Source organism: Dermacentor variabilis, chromosome 11, assembly GCF_050947875.1.
Source record: "Dermacentor variabilis isolate Ectoservices chromosome 11, ASM5094787v1, whole genome shotgun sequence".
NCBI classification, from domain to species: Eukaryota; Metazoa; Arthropoda; class Arachnida; order Ixodida; family Ixodidae; genus Dermacentor; species Dermacentor variabilis.
In genome coordinates, this window is record NC_134578.1 from 37,193,037 (window position 1) to 37,210,922 (window position 17,886).

General features: G+C 45.0%; 1 protein-coding gene across 2 annotated transcripts; it reads left to right on the forward strand.

Annotated features, from left to right (window-relative positions):
- Positions 1-1,261: 1,261 nt before the first annotated feature.
- LOC142564542 (uncharacterized) lies at positions 1,262-17,634 on the forward strand. 2 transcript variants are annotated; one of them, XM_075675565.1, is made up of 10 exons: positions 1,262-1,367; positions 2,586-2,845; positions 5,872-5,970; positions 9,433-9,591; positions 11,768-11,842; positions 13,050-13,127; positions 14,366-14,458; positions 15,165-15,227; positions 15,616-15,681; positions 17,315-17,634. In XM_075675565.1, the coding sequence occupies exons 2-10, from the start codon at positions 2,612-2,614 to the stop codon at positions 17,441-17,443; spliced, it is 996 nt and encodes a 331-aa protein (XP_075531680.1). In that variant the 5' UTR covers positions 1,262-1,367; positions 2,586-2,611; the 3' UTR covers positions 17,444-17,634. The 2 variants fall into 2 exon arrangements, with proteins under 2 accessions (XP_075531680.1, XP_075531681.1); XM_075675566.1 differs by lacking the exon at positions 11,768-11,842.
- The last annotated feature ends 252 nt before the right edge of the window (positions 17,635-17,886 follow it).

Sequence of the window (17,886 nt, forward strand, 5' to 3'; positions counted from 1 at the left end):
GGAGGAAGCCGAGCAAGACTAGGGGTGGCGGACAAAAAAAGAAGGGAATGTATATTAAAATGGCGGACTAAACAGACCGTCCCATTCGCACTTTTTACATTAATTATTATAAACTTTTCCCGTACCAGTCAGCGATTCTGTCAAAATGCTTAGCCTGTATCACACCCTTGAAATGTGAAAAACAAAGTGCAGGAGGGATAAAAATGACACAATCGCGAAGACATCAACAAACTGACATCGACGCAATCGGTGGAAGACCGCGGATTGGTTTGGCTCGCATCGCGTCTGTTTTAGTACGGACATGATATCTTTCATTTATTGATTTGTTATTTTCTGCGTTAAATGAAGGTCGACACCATCCACACCTTGAAAAAAATACAGGCAAGCGCCAGCACTTCAGTGCAAGTTAACGAAGCTCAGGAGGCCGAAATTTACCCTTTGTTGCCCACTTCTGCGCGCTTCATAATCAGATTGTTTTTGGCGCGCAATATACCGGAATTTAAACAAATTTTTTCCCATTACCAACACCGTAGGCTTGTCGTTGCCGAGCTATCCTGAGAACTTTAAAGGGCTGGTAAGAAAGACAACGTATTTTACAAAGTTGTCTGGTTAGGCAGCGCATTAAAAAATAAAGAACAGAAGCTTCTGGTCACCGATGAAAAAGTGAATTGGTATTTGGGAACCTAAACAAGGGTTCTTTGTTCACTATCGGCTTCGTAATCGTGAACAAAGAATCTGTGTTAGCTAGGAAACGTCATTGGACATTTGACTTAGTTGAAGACTAGAAGCCTGTCTTTTTTTCAAGCAGTTTGAAAAGAGAAGTTTTGGCACGAGAGTAAGCATGTTCACAAATCAGTAATAGCATGATACTTAGGAAAGGAAGGCACTAAAGAACTAAAAATATCGCCGTCAAACCGATTTATCGATGTATTACAGCTTTACTATGGTTCTGCACGACCACAAGTGCTGTGAAACGACCTGTCAAATGTACAAAAGGAGATGACGCTACAGGTAACGCGCATACGATGATAACTTTCCAACGCCTCACAATGGACGAGTTAATTCTTCACCCCAAAGCATGGACGCGTCGATAGTTTGATAGAGCGTGCGAAATGCTGTCACCGGTGGCGTTGATAGCAGACGGCAGCCATGCGCGGACCAAAAAAAAAAAACAAGCTCTCTCGGAGCTCTTCGGTTACAGCGCTATCGCATTTTGTTACCATGGCTACGAAGCCGATAGGCGACCGTGCCAACAGCGCTCCTACTTCCTTTTAGACAAACATAGCCACAGCGCACTACGGCTGCTTTCAAGGCGGAGTCATCGCGTTCCAGGTCACGATTCCTCCGTTTCAGAAGAGCAAGTACGGGTAAGTACGGTCAACGTTATGTAAAGCAAAGCCGCTGGTGACCCACGCGAAGACAGACGACCGCGGAATGCTGAAATGAAAGCTTTGTTTCGGGATAACGATGGAAGCTGGCTCAGGCGTAGTATGCTCCAGTCGAGGTTTTGAAGGCATGCAGGGGAGGACAATGTGAATACAGAAACGCGTGTTTGAGAATCTTCTGAGATAGTTACGCAGGCTCCAGGTGAAGGATCTCCGATCGACATTCCTGCGAACAGGATGTTCTTGTGGGTAATGTTCAATTATCGCAAGATACTTTCGGTTCGCTGTTGTAGGCTTAGAGCGTACAGCTAGGTAAGCTACTGAAATAAAACTGGTCTGTCTTTGTGTCCGCTCTTTGCTTTGTTGCGTATTTTTTCGCGCCATCTACAATTACGCAAAAGCATTGATAAGTGGGCGAGTATTGTCCACTTGAACCGTGCTCGAAGCGGCTTGAAAAGTGCGATATGAAGGGGAGAAGAACAGGTCAGAGGCTGAACCATGCATCGAAGTCAGGTTGCCCTGTTATCGATCTTACAACATTTTATTAATTCGCTGTAATAACTTCAGATACTGAAACCAGACAAACATTCTGGCGCGTTCATCCATGTTGTTCGCTAAGCTGATCAGAATATCTTGCTAATACAATATAGTTGTGAGCGCTGTCCTTATTTAAAAAAAGTGATGTACAGATTCGCACAAACTGGGCATGTAATACTGGTCAGCGCTCTCTTCACTAGTGCTGCACGTTTCATTGTTTGTGTTGTTGTTAAGGGCCGCTAACTGCTCTTTCCTTTAAATGAAAAGTTCCGGAGTTAAAGGGAGTGCGGCTACTTTCACAGAGGTTTGACGAAGGGGATGCTATCAAGAACAAAGCTCTCGTTATCAAGTTCACTGAGGGTGAGTATGTGGGCTAGATGGAACAGATGCATGCTCTGAAACCGCTTGCTGGAAACGACAGCAACACGAAAAGGGCACCGGACGAGTGACTTCGAACAACGGAAGTTTCGTAAAAGAACGCCTACATCGCATCTGTGGTCTTATTGGAAAGCATCTGGCTGCACGCCTTTATTCAAGCGACACAAAATTATCATGCATAGAGATCGGAAAGTGCGTGCACTTATAGAAGCTTGTCACCTTAAATGGTGACACGATGATGGCGCATTCGAAGCCGCTGCTTCTTTTCTATCGTTGTATCTATAGGCAGTGAAGAAGCAACTAGAACAAAGATGACCGGTCGTAAGCTGCTGGTCAAGGACCGCAACAGAACTTTCGAAGACAAGCTGGTTACATTTGCTGCAGAAGTTCCGGGAAGAGTGTTGTGTGCCTTGTGCGGAAATATTTCCTCAGAGCTTCTGGCTGACCCCAAGGATCACTTGTACTGTCGGCCATGCTTGGGAATGCTGGACAATGACGGACTGATTGACTGTTGCGTTGACAGTTCGACACATAGGATTGAAGACGTGAGTACTCCAGTCGTTCAGAAGGCGTGACTGTGTTATTTTGACATGAAATTATAATCATATATTGCATTTCTATTATTTGGATCAAGAATATGGTGTTTGTAAGCCTCGCTGGCTTTTCTTTTTTGACGTGGTAATCGGCCATGAAATGCTTCGTCATCGTGAAATACACGTGGAGTACTCGAAGTGAATATGTTCCAATTAAGAATGGATCTAAGTTGCCGTCTGTAGCGTTCGCAAACATTCGTAGGCAATCGAATGTCGCATAACACTAACTTGGTTGAAGCAGAAAAGGCAAGCCAGAAAACATGAGAAGCTGCGTTCTCAACCGCCCACATCTCACGCTGTCGGCATTTCGTTTAAAGAAATCCCAAGGTTGATATTTACACGAATGTTACGGCACTTGATTAGATGAATCGGACTGCTGATGTTTACTTCAGATTTAGTGTGAAGTGTTAATGATGCTCCGAAAACTGAGAGCCTAAAATGAACCAAATGTTCGTCCACTAGGCATCTTAAGTTCCCGAGGGACTAAATATCAGCCGATTCTCGATCTGTAGAAGCAAAAGCTGATACTTATTGCAAAGGAACCAGTAAAAAAAAGCCGAAGGAACCACGAACAAGAGGTTTATTCAAATCAGGAGCTCGTGTGATAATGAAAGTGGGGGGTTTCAAGACATTTGTTCATCAGGAGGCCTATATTACTCCTCATGCCATAATTTGGGACGGCGCAGATTTTTGTTTTGTTTCGATGATAATGCAGGAACCGCATACCCGGGGACACAATCCCAGCGCTTGAGCGGAGAAAAATTCACGTGACTGTTGGATAATGTAGCATTTGCGTGCCGATCCATTGCGGTTATTGGCAGGGGTATATGTGCCCGGAGCCAGTCAATCTTTATTACAAAAGTGCCCACGATTATACGGAAATTATACTCCGTCTTAATAACTTCGATGAGCGGCGAAGCCCAGTGACCTTTTTAGACGAAACATAGCGACTTTTCTCGTTATCAGCAGTGTGGAGCGATTTACTTTATCGACGGCATAGTGATTTGCGCGAAGGAATTTTCAGTGACTCCCACCCTGGAACAAACTTGGAGCACCAATTCTTTGCAGTGCCATCTAATCTGGAAATAGGAAAATGGAAATAGGAAAATGGAATCTGGAAATAGGAAATGAACCGCGGGAGATGCAAATACAAATGGCACGTTGTGAATGGTGTGAGCTGAAATTGCCGTTATATGCTTTGAATACGCTGGGCATGCTTTCGAATCGCAGCTGGTAAAAAAGAAAGAGAAATTCTTAGATAAGTTTGTCCATAACGCCAGCCAGTATACGACGACAGTCACGATTATACCTGTCGTGGTTGTTTGTAACCTTACCCAAATTGCAGACGTAGCCAGGAGTGCTCGCGAGGGCACATAAATGCTGTAGTCCTTGTGTACAACTCTTGCCTCGTTACATTTTCCTACCAAGTTGTCGCTTCAGGTGCACTCTTCACTAAGAGCTGAACATGTCTCTGCTACATGCTCGATGTAAACGCAAAGAAAGCGACGTTAGGCATCTTCACTAAGCCGGTTAAAGCAATTAAACTAGTAACCTGCTGTTTTAAAACATTTCTCATCAACTTTGTGGAAAAGTGACGGTCATTAGGAAGAAAACTGAGCTCACATTTCCTCATTCCGAATCTGGCGATAGAACCTCAGCGAGATAGAACTCGCTGTGCTAGCGTGCTGGCTAATGGCGCTGCACTGCTGAGCTGGAGGTCGCCGGTTCGACCCCGACAGGGGCGTCCGCATCTCGGTTGGGGAAGGGGGGATGCAAAACAACGCTCGTGTATTTACCAACAAGGTTTCAGACAGGATAAGTTGGTGTTCCTTGTTACTGTGAATTACAGCTCCCGCCGGCACAAGTACAGGAAAAGACCAGCGCTTGTTCCCGTCTTTCCTGTCGTCGACCCGACATGCGGTGTGATTCACGGTAACGTGTGTCTTTAGGCTTGGGTGCACGTAAAGCAACCCTAGGTGACCGAAATTATTTCGGAGTCCCCTCTCACGGCACGCCTTATGATACAGTCGTGAAATCGGCACGTAAAATCGCACAATTTTTTTTTCTATATTGCGCGGTTATAGAGCCCGAAAAGTCGAAACTTGCTGCGTGGCTTCTGTGGTTCCCATAGTATGCAATGTTTTCATTATTTACCGAAGAACAATTAACTAGGCGCACTTTGGACATGGTAGATTGCACGGGTAGATGCCGCCTCGAAGTTCGTGACGTCATAGCGAGCTGGGGAGGGAACTTCAAGGCTCTGTCGCCCCCTGTCGTTCATATTTTGTCTCTTCCGTATCACCTAGCCGCTTCTCAGAACAATAGCGGACGTTTTATTTTTCTGTTGTAGAAGCGTAATTAACCTGCGAAGCTTGACATAGTGGTTCGGCTCAGCGTCCAATTTAGGAAGCTTGGGTTTTCTTTGACGTGGCAAAAAATGATAGCTGCTAGTGTTAAGAAAACATGACGCAAGCGCAGTACGACCAAGTGGACTTCTCGCTGTCATGCAGCACGTTGTGCTGCGTCTCAGTGGCGTTCTGAATGCTTGCTACCAGATCGGAGCGCTACATTTGAGGGTATAATAAAAAAAATCTTAGCATATAGGTTTGATGCCCTTTGAGAAACTCCCATTAGTCTAATCTATATCTCACCTTCCGCTTTGCTACGGCTTTTCAGTAGCCCAAGGGTTGTTTTGAGAGATTAGACTACCAATTAATCATCTATTTCATGCAGAACTTCAAAGGTGTTTGGCACGTTCCCTCTCTTTCGGAATAGTCCTTTTAAGCTGAGCTTAGCTATCGAGACCGAGTGTGCAAAATTTGCAAACTTGCAGCGCGACGGGTTCAAGCGAAAAAAAGAACCGAATGTGTGATCTTATCGCATCTTGCACCTTATTAAAGTTTGCATCCTGCTAAGGAAGCTTTAATAACTCCAGCAACGAGAGTACGTGATGATTTGCATACGTGCTGTTCCTACAGATGAAACACAGGGGCGAGAGATTCACGGAAGCTTTGGAGTTGTCGGCCATGTGCCCAAATGAAACATGCAGCTATCAGGCGACACTTGGAGAGGTGATGGTGAGTATTGCCGTGAGAATTTTTGCACGATAGCTATTCCTAATTTCAATTACTGCGAACAGCAGTTACAAGCTAGAAAATGGGCCGAATCCTGCGTATTCGGTCGTCACGCTTCCATCAGCCTAGTCTCAATTACCTTCGCACCTCAGAGTCGTTAACTGTGTAAAAACCGTTGCCGGTCCAAGGAAAACTACAACTACGCTACGATGACAACCACAAATATAGGAACACCGCGGATTAACCGAAGCACTACAACGGTGACGACAGTTGCAGTGACGATGACGACGACACAACGATGCCATAAAGATGACGCCGGCACAACAGCCTAGCCACAAGACAAACAATGCCATGTTTGGCATCGTTAAAGGGAAGCTGAAACACTTTTCGAAAAAAATGACTTCTCTGCGGCATTCTACAGTTTTGAGTCCCCTGAACGCGAATATCTGGTTCGAAAAGGGCGGAAACAAACGCAAGCGGCTATTGTTTCATGAAAAGGCGCACCAGCGCCTCAGGACATCGCGCCAACGCCGCTGTTGCCCGTGATTGGTCGGGGCCGCTGTGACGTCATTCGCGGCAGTCGCCGGTCGGCGCCGCCGTTTCAGAGCTTAGCACGCTGTTCTGTTCTGGCTTCATAGCTGAGTTGTAAGCATTATGGAACTTTCTCGCTGTCTCGGACAGCTTGTATTTTCGCCGTACATGTTCGAACCGACAGCCGATACGGAAAACGATGGCGGCAACGGCGGCAACGACGATGTTGAGTGTGCCAAAAGCGAGAGCGATGTGTGCACCTTCTCGCGCGTTGGAAATCTTAGCTCGTACGTATGTTGTTGCTGTTTTTTCATGTAGCTGCACGTTCCAATGACGGGATAAAAAATGCGCTAAGGTGTCAGTGGGAACTTGCTGCTGGAAGAATGCCGAAGCACTAACTTCTCATTAGATCTAAACACGGGTGCAATTCCGTGATGTCAAGCACCTTGCCGCTGCTTGTCTAAAGTCCCGTGGTTTTTTTAGCGTTGATACACGATCGCGAACATAAGTGCAGCGTTTCAAAGCGCGCACATGCAGTGCTGCGAGGTACAGTCACGGAAGTTGCTTATCATACACATCTAGAGATAGCCAGAAGTATTATATGTGCAATATTCATACTATGGTTCGACGACTTTGCGATTGTGGCTCGATCAAGAATCGGTATGCGTGCTCCATGCTAGTGTTGACATGAAGATATTAGGCAGTTTTAGCACCGCCGTGTGGTAAACACGATAACTGCACCCGTACGTCGAATGTCACCAGGCAAGCCTATACTCCATTTCATACCTCAGGTGCAACGCTGTGGAAGCTACGCACGAAGTCCGGTTCCCAAAATTTATTACTGCGCGCGTTTCCGTCTATGCTTCGCAGCGTGCCAGCGGCGTTTGCTCGCGGGAGCATGCACGTGTAGCTGCCGCGACGGGCTGCAATTAAGAAATGCCGAAAAGAAAATTGATTTAAAAGAACGTGTTAGCAGCCGTATAAGTACATGGATTGTTTCTATGGGTAAATTCTTTTTTTTTCATTCATATTCATATATTTCATATTCATTTCATTTATATTTTTTCATTTCATTCATTTCATTTTTTTTCATATCATATAAAAGTTTTCTCAAAAATCGGGTCAAGAAACACCGAACTTTTTGTAAGTGCGAACGCAGCCACTGCAAGAAGTATCTCAAGCCTCCACAGCGTTGCACCTGATGTATGAAATGGAGTGTAGCAACGCTAGCAACAACGCGTTTCCGCATTTGTCATAAGGCTATCCGGCTATCGCGGAAATTGTCCGAGCACAGCACAGTTGATTTCGTCGGCACGAACTTATCTCTCCTCACCGCACGGGCCCACTGCGCTGCAAGCTTCTTGTCCTTCGGGAACCTGTGAAACACCACATCGTCTCGCCCGCCTGTGTTCGCGCAGCCGAATGCTGCACAGAACGAGGGCATGTTGGGCGCCCTTGGCTGTAGGCACTCATGCAGCACAGAAGGAAAGAACAGTTTACGAAAATCGGAAAAGAAAACAAACGTGAGCGGCGGCGGCGGCAGATCTCTCGTAGCGTCGTTCAGTAAAGCGCAGTACGGAAAGAGGCATGCCAGCACATGCCAGCACGCCGGTCCGGCAGCTCGGTCCCCGCGAATGACGTCACTCTCGCCGGTTCTCTCCTCTGGCAACCACCTCACCCGGCGCTCCGGGATGCGATGGGGGCGTGTCCGCGGGGGGGATTTAGAAAGCGATTTCCGCCCCTTATATTAACAAAACGAAGAAAAAAAATTCGGAACTGTAAATTATTAGGTCTGTTCTTCCCATTCCCAGCAATTCATGGAAATTGAAAACCGTTTCAGCTTCCCTTTAAGTTCTTTACAGCACAACTTAGTAAACGGCGCTACAACACCGGCACGATGAAAATAACGACGACAGTGACTGCCCCCCCCCCTCTCTCTCTGTTAACGCTATCGGCGGCATGACTTCAAGGAAGGACCCCAAGGTCGGTTCCGCGCTGAAGGAGCCACAGCCAGTGCCTTTGCATGGCTTGGCAGAAGCAGAGGACGAATGTGCGAGAAGTGCTGAATGGCCGAACAATGCACGGGAGAATTGAGGGATCATGTGACAACGAAAATGTATGTAGAGACGAAGACTCGCCATGAAATATTTATCACCCGTCGGGCCGCGAGTGCCCGATTTTCTAGATGTCGAAGGCTTCGTGTAACGCCATTCATCAACGATAGCGGAAAGGTATAGAATAACTATAAGAGAGAAACGTTACGTTATGCAGCTCCAGGAGCTGGCATCTCCCAGATGCTGTTCGCAGTAACTGACTTACGAAAGTGCAGGCTAGGTCATTGTCGTTTCTTTGTTCAAATAAGGTGTTACTTGTGCTGCAAACCTCCAGGAAGAAAAATGTAATCGTACGTAGCATTATTACTTATAATGCCAAAACCGTGTGTTCATAGAACAGTTACTGCTATTATACCGGACAATTAGCACCAACCCAAGCATATAATTTCCGCATAAATCTTGCATCTGAGTCCAGGTGCGGTCAAACGTTTACTGGATCCGACAAGAAGGCTGAATATCTTCAGAGCGTCTACGCACACCCTGGATTCCAAGTGTGCTACCTGTACTACATTGTACAGGGCCTACACAGTGTTGCTTTGCGTTGTGGCTGCAAGCTAAGACTGGGCTTTTGTCCAAAGTATTCTCGGAAAATGCATCCCGTATCTGTTTGACCGCATTTATACCGTGGTGCGATTACATATGCCCTAAAAATACACATAGAGTCATGCAAGATCTTACTGGTCATGGGAATCGTTCGAGTTTTTTCATTTATAAGGCTCTCTCTAGTGTATTACCGCCAGTCCACTTGGCGTTGGCATGCCCAAGGTGCGCATTTATGAATCATGTCTGAAATGCTACATTTCTTTTTTTTTTCCTGAAGGGTCACTACAAAAATTGCAAAGTTAAGACGGTGAAGTGCCCGCTATGTAAGCAAGAGGTCAGTACCAAGCTGCTGCATCCGCACATATCCAACGTCTGCGAAGAAAGACTTCTCAGCTGCCCCTTCTGCCGTCAGGAGGTAGCGGCCCGTCAGCTGGAGGCAAGTTCGATGATGCACGCTGCCCCATAGTTAGCACTCGAAATTTTACTGTCATGTTAATTATACGAACACTCCTTGCGCTGGCACCCTCGGCTGCATGTCCCGAAATCAACATCCCAGTCCCAGTTAAAATTGGGGAAAAATTAAAATAAATAAATAAATAAATAACGAGAGGATTTACGCGGACAGCAATAACAGCATGTTGATGGAAGTTGTTCGTGCTAATAGCTTTTTCGTTTCGCGCAAATGATGTTGATTAGATGATTTTTGGTTTACCTGCCTAATCCATAAGCAGTCGATGCAAAACTTGTTGCGGATGCCGAGGTAAGATTGATGGCAGAGTTTTAAAGGCAGCTAGGTAGTGTGTCGTCGTTTTTTATTTTCGCCGAAGAAACATTCCGCGCAATCGAAAATACCACAAAAAAAAACACGTCCGCCCGCCAGGCATTGCTGCGCTCTTAAAGATAAAATAAGGGCTGAACATATCACCCTAGGAACGAGTGGTCACGCTATCTTTCCGAAGGGTCCTCAGGTATCGGCTCGCGTCTACGGTTCTTATCAAACACGAAGCCTCGTCTTTCAATGCGCCGTAGAAGAATCAACATTTGGGTACGTTGGTACCGGTTGAACGTCTGAACGAGCAGCGCAAGAGACAAAAACAGAAAGCAGGAAAGACAGTGGACAGCGCTACACTTGCAACTAACTTTACTAAAAATCATACACATAATTAAGTATTTCAGTATGCGCAAAATGCACAGCGCTCTAAATGACGAGGTTTACGTTTGAGGCTGTTGCCATAATTGGCACACGGACGCGTTGTCAAGTGCTATTTAAAAAAAAAATTGAGGCTTTTTTCCCGTAGGAAAAAAGAACCACACGAGCCCTGGATCGACCTGGTATCGGTAGTTTCTAGAGATCTTCCATTCTTGCATTCACGTGTCTCGAATTAGGTAGAATATTTAAAAGTTAGCAAATTAAATACCTGCGGAAGAATACAAATGCCTGTAGCTTAATGATGCCCAATAACACACAGTGATGGCCATTCGCGTAAAGGTCTCCGTGAGTGTGCGGATAAACTTTATTTCCGAGACAGAGCTGTTTGGTGCCCGGAGATGGGCGGCCACCCTATACCAGGCAGCCGTGGCCCTGTGCTTACTGCCTAACTCCTGTTCATCAGCCGTAGCTGGTACTGAGAACTTAGTCTGGTCATCTAAGCCTCCCATTGGTCTTCCGTTGGCGCCTGCAGGGGCGTGTGTTCTCGATGCATTCTCAGACCGTGCGATAGATGGCGCTTGGCGTACAGCGAAATTGGCAGTCTCTTGTATACGTTTAGGGATAAATCGTGTGCAGTGTAGCGTGCCCGGGAGGTGATCGCCCGTCTGAAGTAGGTGTCGTATGAGAGCTTATTCTCTGTTAAGCTTACAGTGTGGTGCAAGGTATTCCCACCTTCTCTTCTTACAATTTTCTGGAATGCGTGCGTACTCCGTATATATATATATATATATATTTAAAGAATTGGCGACGTTTAGTTGAGCTAGTCGATATAAAGCAGTCCAGACCACCTGCAAGCGCTCTGCGGGCGGTGACAGAGAATCGAAAAACTGGCGTCACATTACAAAGAGCATGTCTCTGTCGAACAAGACTCGCTCTGCTGATACACTAGCACGCGAACGTAGGATCGAGAAGACAGTTTGTAGGCATCAGCAACACTTCGCGGGGCGCTGCAATGTTAAATAATTTACGCCCTCAAAGGTGAATAAGGGAGTGAATTATTTTACAGTGTGGGTACGGCGTACCTGCTGCTACAACTTGGGAAGGAAGCAAATGAACTAGGAGGGAGCATTGCGCCACGCACGTAGCCTTCGCAAGCCAAGCTTGCGTAGTTAATTCCATCCAAGATAATGTGCGCTAGCTGCGTCTGCTTTTTGCTACGAGGGGCGAGACCTATCTGCAGACGTTTGATCCCAAAGAGAGGCGCCAAAGAAGCGTATTATATCTACGAAAAGTCCGCACTGTCGACCATGTATGCTTCGAAACTGTCGCTATAGTCTCAGGGTCAGCAATAAGTGGACGTCTCTTGGAAGTTCATTCGAATTATTTGAGCAATAACAACACGTTCCATACTTGCGGTAGCTAACTCTCCCGATGCTCGTCTGCTGCCCTATCATATTTTCAGACTCACATGGAAGACTGTGATCAAAGGCCGGCGACTTGTGATCATTGTGAGACGGAATTTGATACATTTGCAGAGGTAAGTGGAAAATAGCGTGACCTCGAGTAGACCCCACAACCAAAGTGATTTTTATTCCAAAGGATTCTGCTGCTGTAGGCTCAGCATATGAGCTACTCGGAGCAATTCGGCAGGAGAGCGTAGCGAAAGAACCGGCGGACGGATCTTTTCGACGTGTGTCTAGACGCTCACTAAACATACTCCAAGATGCGCCGTTAGCTTCAGAAGCTAGAAAAAAAATTGATGGATAGAATTCTGCTCCTAACTGACCCCTTCAACTGCGGAGCCAAAGTAGTCGAACGTTATAAGGTACCTTAGTTGATCTGTTACACAACGTCTGGTTTACAGTTTCAGTTCTAATTTCAGAATTTCGATGCAGGAACAACACCAACGACAGACACGAAATATACATGCAAACCCTACATGTTTACTCCCAAGGAGAGAAGGAACGTAAAATTACCAAGCGTCACTACCTCTACGACATCAGAACTTCAAAGCTTATAATGTCTGCCTTCATCTTTACATGATCACAACCGCACCCATTCAACGGGATCATACCGAGTGACCCTCAAGCATCTTTATCCTGTATTAATTCAACAAGCGTGAACAAAAATTATCATTTTCTAATATATGAAAGAAAAAAGGTACATAAAATGCTAGAGACGGTTTGCCTAGGATAGGAGTAGGGTAGCCTCACTAATGATGATAACATCTCTCTCTCTCTCACACACACACACACACACACACACACACACACACACACACACACACACACACACACACACACACACACACACACACACACACACACACACACACACACACACACACATATATATATATATATATATATATATATATATATATATATATATATATATATATATATATATATATATATATATATATATATATATATATATATATATATATATTAACACACACACATGTGCGACTAGGCGTATATTGTTACAGAAAGCATACATGAATGTACACAAATAACAATCATCATTCAATTTTGTCAAAAACAAACGCTGCGAAATCTCCCGCGCGAAAGCGCAGCATCTCTATTTGCACATTTCTCCGGTTTACTTGAAATAACCTGGCAATATCTACCACGGTGCCATGACGGTGGCAGCATAACACCACTAATCAATCGGTGTCGCTGCACGTGACTCCAATGCATAGGAAGTGCCCTAACCGGAACTATTAATATTTTTCTTTTTAGCTGAGGGACATTCACTTGGCAGTTTGCCCTTCAAAACCTGCGAAGTGTCGCTACGCTCAACTGGGATGCCGTTTCCAGGTAATGACCTTGATAAACCTCTTCGTCGCCACTGGGACTGCGCTCAGTGTGTTGGCTGCCACAAAAAACTTCCAGGCGTGCTTTTCTCCGGACCGAAAATTGACTAAGGGAAACTCAAGCATTTTGCTTCGTAGTTTACTCGGAGCACCTGCGTGCTTTCGACGTGTATAAAATATAATAACTCCTCGTGCATCGAGCGCGTGTATGTTGGTTTCGTCTGTATTTCTGTATGTATAATAAATCCTGCATCAAAGGGTTATTTAACTGCTTGGCAAGACTTCTGCGAGCTAGAGGGTCCTTGTTTTCTAGCGAAGCAATTATGCCATTACACTGCACATCTTGCCGATAGGCAAACGTGCGCAGTGCTTGAACTACCACTATCGCATACTTTCTTTTAAAGAGCTGTATAGAGGTTTACAAAAAATAGGGAATGCATATAGGAAATCAAATAACCAAAAAATGCCATTCAGAACGACGGACTTCGCTACCCGCTAAATAGACCGAAAGTGGAAGTGTCTTGGAACTGCGCATGAAAACATGAAAAAGAAAAAAAATAATCCTTCGTAAGTCTTTCCTAATCTGACCAACTTATACATCAAAGACAGCGTATTCTGATGCCCTTCGTCGCAAGTTTACCAGGGGTATGTTGGCTGCCTGTTCAAAGTGACGACTCATCGCCGACGCCCCGGTCATAAGGGCTATTTACCACACAAGCTACGTTGCTGGACCATGCCATCAGCTTTCGCCCCCTCACCCGTATAAATTTCAAACTGACCTCCAGTGTGGAGGAGGAGGGAGGAAAGAGAAAAGCAGGAGGCAGGGAGGTTAACTAGAATTATGCCTAGTTGGCTAACCTACACCGGGGGAATGGGAAAGGGCAAAACAAAGATGACAGGGAGAGAGGAGGGAAGGAGCCTACAACATGGGAGGGAAGAAAAAGAACATACGCGACGTCTAGTTCAAAGAAAGACCACACAATGAAGATCGGTAACTTCATGTTATGATTGTTGACCGTTACGTTCTAACGCAAAACTTTGAATGCAGGTTGCGTGGCTGTAGCTATTCTTTGATTGACATTTGATGCCGAGCCCACCGCCACACGCAGGCGTTCGCACCGACATGGCAGTGGTTTCGAAACTCTTTTAAACAGCTTCGCTGCAAAAGGGCATATTCTTTAGCCGAGTGCATGACTGTGTCAGTGACACGTAAAAAAACATCTTTTCTGCTTGTTTTCTCAGGCCTGTAACAAGGAGATGGAAAAACATGTCGGCTCGTGTCAATACGTGACGTCACTCATCGACCGAGTTCTCAATCTCGAAGCCAAGGTGCAGGTAATGAAAGTGCAATAACGAAACTGATGTGGCTTCGTCCCTGTTACTTGCTTGTCGTGGAAGGCATGCGGTACTTTTATTTCGCCATCGGTTTTATTTATGTTTCTCAGACGGAACATTGATTAAAGTAGGATTTGGGTTTTGTTGTCGCGGTATAGCACTTTCAAGATATTTGCTGGCTGTGTATTCTGCAAAATGTGTGGTAATTTTGATCACAAATTTTGCTGATAATCGCCACAAACTTTGTGATAATGTAAGGCCCACTTCGAGATTGATTCGAAACTTATTGCAAAGACTTTTTAACTTCTTGCAGCGGCTTAGTCGTACTTCATTCCGAATCAAAATGCTTAATACGTTCATGGAAAATTTGCAACGTGGACGTAATAATATGCAGACAGGAGTCTCATAGTCGCTAAATCTACCGGGACCCGTGGTTATCTAGTAAAAATTGTGAAAAAATAAAAGCAGCAATACACACATAAAACTTAGTTCATTTTTCTAGAGTATGTTAAATGACAACATATTAGGACACAAGTGAATATGATGAATTGTGTTTGAACAGCAGAAAGTGCTAGGTAACAAAAACCCGGAATGGCCTAAAGTGGAATTTATTGAGAAACGAAAGAGGTCTTTAATGATTTATGCACAATGTGTATGACCTTGCTCTGTAAGAATGCGAATGTAATACAGAATTGCCATGGCGTAGGTATTGGGAACGGAGAATGAGCAGCTGAGGCAGCTGATTGCGGAAAAGGAGGAGATATACAAGGTGAGATATCGCATGCAGCGTTCACTGTTTTACTTCCACATTCATGCAACGCAACAATGCTCATACGCAAGCACAACTAATGCTGTCTTGTGTTCATCACATCGCGTAGACTGAAAAATATTGATATTGCAACAATATTTTTAAGGAAGCCGCAGTAACGTTGTGCTGCAGGTGTGCCTCGTTATACAGCTCAGAAAGTAGTAGACCGCATTCCGCAAAACGTAATAGGTATTTTCTATGCATCACCTACCTGAAATAAAAAGGTTCTACAGCTTACAATTATCAGCTGAAAATTTCACATTTAGAAGCATCGATTGAACTTGCCACCTAAAAGCACACTGGAAGAAGTGCACTGCTTTTTAAAAAAAATCTATTTCTTTTACGACAGAAAAAGGATGACTACTTTCAAAGAAATGTGCAAGAAGACCTGGAAGAGCTGCGTGCAGAAATTGTGGTACGTATGGTTGAGCAAGACCTTGTCTTGTATCGTTACCTCTTATTGTATTGCATCAACGTTTAAGTACGGCATTTTCCGAAGCTAAAGTAAGACGACAGGTAGTTAAGTTTAGACTAGTAGATTCAATTCTGATAACTTTATTTTTAGTCCTTTATGCCAATGAGTTACCATTGGCAAAAATGAAAGCTCCTCTGAGCGTATCTTTCGCCCCTACATATTTTAGGCATGCCACTCACTTTTTGACCGATCCCCCGTTGTGTCTATGCGCCATAGTATTGACTTCAATCACCATCAATAGCACCCGGCGATTATTACGAATAGGTAGTTGGCACGGCAGAAGTAGGCATGCGATTTTTTCCCTCACTTCCAGTGTAGGGTAGCAAACCGGGTGCTCGTCTGATCAACCTGAGCGCCTTTCCTGTCCTTGCTGTCTCTCACTGACTCACTTGGTCTAATGGTTATTGTAGGCGCAGGAGGGCTGGAAACATTCGTTTATTAAAAGGATTGTGCTTTTGTTTACGCATATTTTTTTGTTACGAAGAGATTGAGGTATCGTTTGTTTTAGCACTGAGTAATTTCGTGGGAAACAAGGCCAGCAGCCTGGACGCCTGTAAGGGTAGCAAATGTGGCAGTACTGTCCTGTGTGCGAGCCATTCAGTAAGACGGAAGCCCCAAACCAGCAGCCATGTTCCGTGCATACAGTGTTTCGTACTTTGCATATGTTATAGCCCTGGTGGAATTGTGCCGTGATTGTGACTCAGTGTTCGTATCGTCTCTTGTAAAAAAAAAACTTTTTTCTAAACACAAGAGGGAAGTCTGGAAGGGCTCGCAATGAAAGCATGTCTTTAAAAGATACAAAACAGGACGAAAAAAAAGAAAGAAAGATAGCAACCTGCTGTAGGTGGCAACAAAACACAAGCCGAGCAAGCGACACTGCTCACGGTTATGATCGTGAATGTTCTGCAACCGCGCCATAGCCATAAGCGGCGGCGCTGGCTAACACCCCTACTGCTAGATCTAGGACACATGCACAAATATATCCAAGGAAGTGGAAGAAAAAAAAACGACGGTGCCACGGTACCCAAGTCAGTAAGAGAATAGCGCGCATAAAGCGGATATGTGGGCTCGGTTTCCTACGAGCAGCGAGTTCTTGTCTTCGTCGCTTTTCTTTGACATTCTTACATCCTCAATACAAAAAAAAAATATCAATTTACCTGATCCTCTTTTATTTCTTTGTTGTTTCACATAAATCGAGTAGAATCAAATCATGTATACTATTAAGACAAATTACATTGTTTGGGGTGCATTTTCATTAAAGAAACAATCAACATTTGTCTGGCTTGCCTTTCCACACCTGGAAACTCTGCGCTCGCTACATTAATGTCGAGAATGCTACGTCACGCTGGTAACGCACATGTCATTAGTGACGTGCAATTCGCGGGTGGACAGCGTTAGAGAAACAAAAGCGCTCGCAAGGTAGATCTCGATTATTGTTTGGGAACAAAACTCCAGAGGACGTGAACTTTCCTTTCACAGCGCAGTCTTGTGAAATGAGTCTGGAGCCCAACTTCTGTACTGCAGAGCAGTTTACGATGACGGCTCGCAATTTTCGATGCATTTTTTTTTGCAGATTGTGCAGAACAGAACGATGCAGAACGATCCGATGACTGAAAAGAGACTTCGGGAGCTTGAAGAGAAGCACGCCCTCCTTGAAACGCCGCTAGAGGAGCTCTTGGTGGAAATAGCAAAGGCGAAATAAGAGGCCAGTGTTGCACTAAAGACACGGTAATCACCCAGTGTGGTGACTATAAAGTTACACTCGTTTGTTTATACAACGAATGCCCATTAGTGCGGTCTGTTTTATTATTTCTGTATTGCACGACCGCATAAGCATTGAAGAACATGTTCATGAGCTGTCTTTTTTCTGAATAAATTGTGTTGTGAAAAGTGCTGAATACTTCATTAGTGACGGAAGTGTGATGTGGTTCGTTCTTACTTCAAGTACACGTGATACCTGCGGCAAAAAAAAAGCGTATGTTCCTCATCCACCGTGATGATCATGAGATGGGGCGCTGGCCAGCACTCCACGGTTTAGTTCTAGTAGATAAATACCCCAGGAAGTCTGAGAAAACGGCGCCGCAGTAGCTCATCTGGTGAGAGCATCGCAAGCTTAATACGAAGACGGGGGTTCAAGCCCCACCA